The 8,495-nt window shown below is 40.0% G+C and overlaps 1 protein-coding gene across 1 annotated transcript; it reads left to right on the top strand.

The window, feature by feature from the left end:
• Positions 1-78: 78 nt before the first annotated feature.
• Positions 79-6,803, top strand: ERH (ERH mRNA splicing and mitosis factor). Its single transcript, XM_053944860.1, has 4 exons — positions 79-183; positions 3,196-3,283; positions 4,389-4,509; positions 6,315-6,803. Exons 1-4 carry the CDS (start codon positions 181-183, stop codon positions 6,415-6,417), a joined length of 315 nt encoding a protein of 104 aa, XP_053800835.1. The 5' UTR covers positions 79-180; the 3' UTR covers positions 6,418-6,803.
• The last annotated feature ends 1,692 nt before the right edge of the window (positions 6,804-8,495 follow it).

The raw sequence follows: 8,495 nt of genomic DNA, 5'->3' as shown, positions 1-8,495 counted from the left end.
GCGCCCCGCCCCCGCCAGCCTGGCCGCCGGCGCTGCGGGCGCGTGCGCGCGCGGCGCTCTGGCGCGGGCGGCTCTATGGTGGCGGCCGTTGGCGCGGCGGCGCTTCCGGCGGGCGCGGGGGCCTGTGGGGGATCGCCGCGCGCCACTTCTGCCCGGCGGTGCTGAAGGAGCGGAGCCGCCATGGTGAGAACGGGACGGGACCGCCGGGTTCCCTGTGCACCGCGCCCGCCAGGGCAGCCTTCCCTTCCCCTCCTCTCCCTGTTCCCCGGGTCACTGCGGGCGGGAAGGCCGCGGCCGGTGGTGCGGGCCCGGGCGGGCGGCTGCACGTTTTGGCGGGGCAGGGCCGGACGGGGCGGGGGCACAAAGGCGGCGGCGGCGCTCGGGGAGCGGTGCGCTGGAGGCTCCCGCCCCTGTCCCCCGGCAGCTTCGGCCCCCTCTCAGGGCGCCCCTGGAAACCCAGCGCTTTCCCGCGAGTCGCCCGTCGGACGAGCCGGCCTTAAATGGCTGATTTGCGCTTTCCATGCTGCTTTCCCTGCTCCTCCCCTCGGCTCGGAGGAGGGAAAGGCGGGAGCTTGCGTTTGTGGGCGCTGGGAATGGCAGGCTGAAGCTCAAAGGCCTCCCTATCAACGTGGTTTGTTGCGTTCATCGAATAAATTGAGATGTGCTGAAGCAAGTTATTGCTGTGCAGCGGGAGGACAGCTGCTTGTCGGTTTGCAGCGAAGTTCCACATCTACCTGGTACTTCCTCCAATGCAGTTGACTTCGGCCATGATGAGCAGCTACAAGCCCTGTCCCTGTTGGCCAAAATGAAAGGTGGTCCTTAGACCACTTTTTCTGCTTGGCATTTAGGTGTGTGCAGTATGCTACTGGTTGGTATTTGCATCACTGCACATCTTGCCCGTACAATATGCGTTTATCTTCCACTTTTATTGTTTCAGGGCTTTTTTTTTTTTTTTCACTTTATTGTCAAATACACTACAAATGGTGGAGGCCTCTGGGCAGATGCTGCGTAGCCTTTAAGTCCTGCTGGTTTGGCTCTTGGCACTGCCTTAACCAGTTTTACAGGGTTCTGCCTTCAGTAGCAGGAGCAATTTCTAAAGCGCTCCCTAGAAGTTCGAAATTGGTATAATATAAACCATGTGGTGTCTCATTCCATGTCCTGCTTAAAAGCAGCCAGTACAACTGTGCTTTTAAGGAAAATGCAAAGAAATTCAACATATGTATCATCACAGTAACAGTCCATGTTGGGCTTCTCCAGACAACCTGGTGCTAATGCAGAAAGGTTTGTGGATCTTCCCTTGTTTTGGTTCTGTCACCTAGGCTCACGGGGCAGGTAATAGTTGTAAGAGACTTCCTTCAAGCTTCTGAGCTTGTCATTTTTTGTACCTACATGGTAAGGCAGGACAGGACCAGCAATTTTATCAAATCCAACAATTTTTTTTCCCTTTATAGTAAAATAATGTCAAGTTCCCAAAGAAATGTTTGAAAAGCATTAATTCTACAATACACGTGATCCAGTGGTATTAATTTACATTTTTTTCTGGGCCAGTATCTGATAATGGATATTGTATAGTGTCTGAAGTGATAAATGGCTTAAAGTCAGAAGCCCAAATGATTTCTGCTGTGAAGTTCTGAAGGAACTGGCTTACATGTCTGGCTCACTGATGTTTCTATAATCTGATTATTTGGGTAATTTCAGAATTTATACATTCATTTAGCACTCCTCAGTGACCATATAATTAAAATGATAGTGCTGGAAAAATTATTTTATGGTAATTTTTGCCAGTCATTTGGACTCCCTGCTAAGACATGCCTGTTCCAAGTACAGTGCACTTAGGAACAGCCAGATACCAGCCCCCCTTGGGGAATTCCCTTCAAGTCAGTCATCCTCTGGCATACATGAAAGTGGATTTAAATTATCTACTCTCCTTTGTATGATTTTTGTTGTTACAGTGTGCAGCTCAGAATTCCCCTTTTTTCAATTTCTGATTAGATAAAGTCTTGCTCCATCTTCTTCTCTTTGTAACATTTTCCTGAACTTCTCAGAATCTGCTACTGCTGTGTTGAGACAAAGAACTGAAAACTGTATTCCAGGGATGGGAACACTGTCAGTTATGGGATAAGAACTGGTCCTGTTGTTTGGGTTTTTTCCTGTAAATTCTAACATTTGTCATTTCTCTTTTCTGTCACTGCTTTTCATGAGCACTGAATTGGTATCTTCACTGATTTCCAAAGTATGGGTCAGGATTTTTCTGTCAGCTGCTGGTTAATCTAAGACAAATGATATCTTACCCTGCCTCTGTGTTGTGCGCTCACCTCATATATCAGCACTGAAAACGTTGGATCCAATTAGCAGCACTGGAAACGGCCATTTGCAGCATGCTTGCAAACTTTCTGTGGTATGCAACCTGTTAATGAGATCACAGATTGTGTACACTTTAAAAATCTTGCTTCTTTGCTCAAATTACTTGCTGTAGCCAAGTGAAAAATGTTATGGAAATAATGGAAGCCACAGAGTGTACAATCATCTAAGCCTTCCCTGCAGAAAAACGAGCTTATGGACTCCAACATTTGGAACAGTTTTCTGTGCCATAATTACTGTTTAAATAAACTCATTGAAATGGGAAAAACCAGTACATCTGTTTTGCAAGAAATAATCTTGAGTGCTAAGTGCAGATTTATTGTATCACTTCCCTTGAAGTTAAATCGATAACTCAAAATAGCTAATTCTGTTAAAATCTTTCAGGTGAACCTGACAGTGTGGTTAAGTTAGATCCCCTCTTTTCTCTTTAATTGTGGCATTGAAAATATTACTGACAGCTTGCATTTGGAATTAAATAAGTAAATGCAGTAATGCCACAGCTCTTATACATTGACTTTATTGCTTTGATTGTCTGTCTAAATAGAAACTGTTTCTGTGGTATTTTTTTTCAACACAATAGCTGCTTTACTGGTGATTTTACACATTTTAAAGTTCCATAAGGATTGACAGGACTTGTTGAAAACAAAACTGATTAACACAGTTAATATAAATAGTAAATGCTATGTGGAAAATGTCTGTGTCCTTGATTGCTAGTCTAATATTTTACTATTACGCTTCATTTTACTCCTTCTTTCATATAAATAACTTAATTCAAACCAAAAACATTCAAAGTGTGCAAGTAACCTGTATTTTTGTGTTTGTTTTGTTTTCCAGTCTCACACAATTCTACTTGTCCAGCCTACCAAGAGGCCAGAAGGCAGAACATATGCTGATTATGAATCCGTGAATGAATGCATGGAAGGTGGGTGGATGCAAAAACTATTTTTTAAATAGTTAACAATAGTTAAAAACTATTGTTAAAATCCTCTTTTTGACATATTCACAAACTTAATAAGAAAATAAGTTGTCTTCATGTTTTTAAAAGGTAATTCACAGAAACCCTCATGCTTTTAGCTTACTCATGTTCTAGCAAATTAAAAACTAGTTATTATTTGTTTCTAAAACTTCCTTTTTCTATTAAATGTCTGGTTTTGATTTAACTAGATGAAACCACATCCAGTTTGGGAGAGTAGACAATATTCTTTCTGGACTCATGGAGCAGACTTACTTCATTGCAGGATCAGCACTTAATTCTCACTATTCTTTTCTTAGCACTGTAAGGCAAAGATTGCTGCTGGAAATAATATATTAACTAAAGGATTGTGTGCAATTGATGCATAACTTGCAGTCTCGTGGCACATGTGCCAGAGTAAAGATCCTGCAAAACTTTGATACACATAATGAACATGGAAAGAAGATTGAACTATTAGAGCTGTAGTTCACTTAACATTAATCTTGCAGGAGGTTTTGTGAGGCAAACAAAAGTATAACAAAGACCATGTAAAGTCTCTGTGCTCATTTTAATATTACATTCTTCTCAAATGTATCTGAATTATTAGTGGACTAGTTTAAATAAATGAAAGTGCTTTAAATGTATATACAGGTTTGTGCTGTCACTCTTACCTCAATACCTTGTTTGACTCTTGGATCAAGAATGATCATTCTTAAGAATTCTTCTGTTTCTGAGGTGTTTGTGCAGTAGGAATATATGTTCTAATTGCTGTCTTAAAATTATTAGAAGGAGTTCCAGATGTCCTTTGGAGCTTACTGCATGAAAAGTTACATATTTGACAGAACTAAAACTTTTTTCCCCTAGATGAGGAAAACTTCTCTTTCCATGCATCTTACCTGATTTTATAGTATTATGTTTCAATGCAAATTGCTAGGAACAAAAGTATTTCAGCTCTAGAAAATTAGATTGTTTTTACGGTGGTAGTCTCTAAACTTTTATTTGTGGATCAAGAGCTGAAACAGTTTCAGCTCATACAGTCTTTTAATATTGCATGGTTAATCTTGTTTCTCTGTAGGAGTCTGTAAAATGTATGAAGAGCATCTGAAGAGAATGAATCCCAACAGTCCATCCATTACATATGATATCAGCCAGTTGTTTGACTTCATTGATGACTTGGCAGACCTCAGCTGTCTTGTGTAAGTTCAGTTGTACAAGTCCATTTCAGTGACTTAGGAAAGTCAGAAGTCTTCCCTCTAAACTCTTCTATGTGAGTTTAACATAATGCTGTTCTGTGTGGTTTTTAGCAGTAACTGTATTGCAGCTAGCAAGTTGCCCAGTCCAATTAAGTGTATAAATACAAGGTACCTCTAAAGAAGGCTTAGAAACTAATGGTTCCTCTTGGATTTTACTCACATTGAAACTGACTGAAATCCTGCAGTTAAATACAGCTGACTGTTCTATTACTACTAGAATCTGTTTAAATTTCCCTTTGTGCTGTTGGTCCAGTTCCTCAGGAGGCAGAATGGTTACAGAATTTTTTTCAGCTGAAGGCAGCACTTGCGGTAGGGTAGAAGGCTACAGAAGTTCATTGCAGCCAAAAGTTTGTTTTGATCAAGATACAGCAACATGAAAGTTTATCTAACAGACTGAAACTAGCCTCTCGATTTAGGAGGTAGCAACTGTTTTCTAGGATAGTCTTGTGCCTTTCTTAATTAGGCTTCTAAAATCAGTGTCATGCCAAATTCTACTTCAGCTTATAGCTTTCCACCAGATGGCACACACAGCACAAGGTGTAATAGACGTGTTTTGTGTTCACGGAAATTTCCTGAAGTACTTGATGTCTGCTCTTGCTGTGTAGCATGGTGAAAGGATTTGGAGATAGAGGGTAGAAATAAGTAACTTTTCCTGAACAAGCATTTCTTACATTGCACTAGAACCACTGCTGTGTGAACATACACTGAAGCTGTTTGTTTGGCCTTGATCCAATCATGCTGGGGTTTGCATAGTAAGATTTCCTTAGAAACAGCATGCTTAGGGTTTTTTCCTTAGGTTAGAACTATAAATTGTTCTGGAATTAGTTAAATTGGGATTTTTACTTACCTTCTTACCACTGTCCATCTCACCCTTCTTATCAGAAATAAAAGTATATCAAGATTTAAAGACTGACCAGGACTTTAGTAGTTCTTGAGTCATTCAGTGAAAGTACCATCTTCATGAACAAAATATTCAGCTTTAATGACTGAGAGAGAAAGGAGGGCAGGAGCCTACACAGAACTTCTCTCAGATTGCTTTTGGTTTTTAGTCTCATTCTGTTTTAATTCAACATGCCCTGAGTAACTGAATTCTCTGGCCCTTGCAAGTGGACTGCTTTTATCAACTATCCTTGAGTAGCAAAGAAATGCATCTGTGGGTTCTTGTTTTCAGTTTGCTTTTTACGAAGTATCCTTGTTAGATGTAAGCTTGTCCTCAGTACCAACTGGCAAGAATCCTTTGTCATCCATCTGTGAGTCCGCCTTTACTCCTGGAAAAATTTGATCTTAATAATTTAAAAAAAAATTCCACACAGAAGTTGAAACTTGAAAACTTAAATAACTCTTTGAAGTAATGTTGAAGAAGTGTTTGACTCATTAAGACAAATTAGATTGTTTCCTGGTGGAACTATTCTTCTGCAGGCTGAGCTCTAGAATACTAAGATTCTCTACTTGTTGTCTCCCTTAAGTAATTAAACGCATGAATTAAAATGTGAACACAGTGGTCCAGTCACTCAGTAGTGCTTGGAGCATCTAGTTTTGTTTCAGGCTCAGTCTGATCTCCTGGACAACTGTTTTTTAGAGAATAGGATAAATCCATTTGATAAGTGGCAATTCCCATCTACTTCTGATATTACCTTCTGTACACCACATTCTACCTCATACACTTGAGGACAATTAATTGTTTGTGAAGTCCTTCTGGTAGATGTACTACAGAGCAGACTGACATTTCTTTCTTGTTTCCTCTGCAGTTACCGTGCTGATACTCAGACATACCAACCGTACAACAAAGACTGGATAAAGGAGAAGATCTACGTTCTCCTCCGCAGGCAGGCCCAGCAAGCAAGCAAATAATGGGGGCACCATTGCTACACGGGTTTGGGGAGGGTTTGGACAACAGGTGTGTACAGAGTGTAGTAGTGAACGTTTTGTATTATAGTCATCCTGTTGCCATCTTGATAAACTTGTTAGCCAGGACTGATTGTATTTTTAGAGATACAAGGATTTTGTTGGATTTCAATTTTTTTTCAGTGTAAATGGAGAAGAAAGTACAACATCTTCAGCAGAGTTTTGGGTTTTTTTCCTCCAGTTTGCTAATGGTCCTACCTTACTTGAACCCCTGGGGCTGTTCACATTGTACTTCACCACATTTGCTGTATGTGCCCCTCTGTGGGTTTTTTACATTCAGTTATGTCCTTGAGATGTCTTAATGGGAAATAAAAATCTACCCTTTAGTTAAACTTGAGTGCTCAATTTTGGGGTTCCTGCCAAAAAACACAAATCTTTTTTTCTCTGTTATCCAAGGGATACGGCTTGAATGGTCACGTGGACTGAACCAGCAGTTGTTTCCTGTATTACAGAACAGCTCAAATTCTGGCTTAGTCTTGGTACTGTTTTCCTTGGGCATCTTTGGGAAGCACTGCAACCCTCTTGCACTGTGCAGCTGATCTCTCTACGAGACATTTGTATATAGGTGTGTCTGCTCTGGAATTGGTGATGGATAAGAGCAGGCTGAATGTATCACACTACAGGCCCCTTGAATTAGTCTGCTTGCAATTTTCCTCCAAGAAAGGAATAGGCAAAGCAGATTGCTCCCATGAAAATCTGCCCCAAACTTAATTTTCTCTTTACAGAAGATAAAGACTTAACTGTTTGCCCACACTGTAAGTTATATCTGCCTCCATCTATCTTAAATGCTGATTTTTTTAAAATTTTGCTATACTGAAAATATTTGGATTGGAGGACACATCAGACCAAAAAATAGAGCAGGTAGAAAAGAAAGGCTGGTTTGGTACTCCGTGCCTTTAGGGTTTGCCTGCTGTAGGAACAGACTGTTACAGATTTCACTCAACTAAGAGCTGTTATGGGATTGACAGAGGAATGCAATTCTCTCCAATGCACTTCCTAATATACATCAATAGTCTCTGATGGATCTCATAGCAAATGCACTGGCTGAAAAGAATCTGAGGCAAAGTGACTGTCTATAGTAATGCTTTAATGAAAATAGCTTTACTTAAGCGATAAGTAATAGCTGCTGAAGGCTGGGAATCAAATTACTGAAGGGATATAAATTCTTAGAAAGAAACTGGGTGAGGGTGTTAAGCTTCTCAGCACAAATACAGGTTGGAGATTAGACCTACTAACTCTAGAATTTATAGTGACCAGGAATAAATTCAATCTGCTAACATCAGAACATGCTTCTTTTATAATGAATAGTAATTTTCAAAACACTGTAGGTCAGAAATAAATTAGTACACTTAAGATTATTAAATCTGAAAATACTTTGGCATGTAAGTTTTATATCCAGCTCGAATACAGTAAGTAATACTTAGAAAATTTACTATTGCCCATATAATAACATTCAGATTAAATACAAGCAATGTTATTTAAACAGCTTTTATAGTTTATCCTCCTGACTAGCACATACTAAAATAACATGGTCTCTCTCTAACATGTTTGAGGTTAATTTCAATTTTTTTTTTAATTCCAATATTCTCATGGATGCAATTTTGCAGTATTTAAATTAAGCCAAATAAGCATTTACCTCATTCTGTGGGCTTGCTTTCAATTTAAGGAAAACCAGCAATGTGGTCTCTTTCCTTACTGTGAAAAACACAAAGGAGTATGCTGAATCTCTTGTAATCAGGCATTGAAACACAGCACAGCTCCTTCAAAGGTACCTTACATTTGGTCTGATTTTAAAAAATCTTCCTCTTCCTTGATTTTGGCTCTGCTATGTTAACTGTGCAAACTCAGACCAGTGAACAAGCATAAGATAAAAATTTCTTACATTAGAGCAGAAAACAGGTAGAAGGTACTTTAAAGGAGGTGGTAATTAACCTTTCTGCTTTTTGAAAGGGACTTTGTGAAGATACGATTTTTAGTGTTTTGGAAAGTAGAATGTTTGCAATCTTTAACTTAAAGGTTAGTTC

The sequence above is a fragment of the Vidua chalybeata genome, chromosome 6 (assembly GCF_026979565.1).
Source record: "Vidua chalybeata isolate OUT-0048 chromosome 6, bVidCha1 merged haplotype, whole genome shotgun sequence".
In the NCBI taxonomy this organism is placed as follows: Eukaryota; Metazoa; Chordata; class Aves; order Passeriformes; family Viduidae; genus Vidua; species Vidua chalybeata.
This window is presented reverse-complemented; position numbering and strand designations above follow the sequence as displayed.

Bases quoted from the DNA above. Each gene is read 5' to 3' on its own strand.
- ERH (XM_053944860.1), top strand. The intron at 3,284-4,388 runs GTGGGTGGATGC...GTTTCTCTGTAG, and splicing joins CGTGAATGAATGCATGGAAG to GAGTCTGTAAAATGTATGAA. The intron at 4,510-6,314 runs GTAAGTTCAGTT...TTTCCTCTGCAG, and splicing joins GCAGACCTCAGCTGTCTTGT to TTACCGTGCTGATACTCAGA.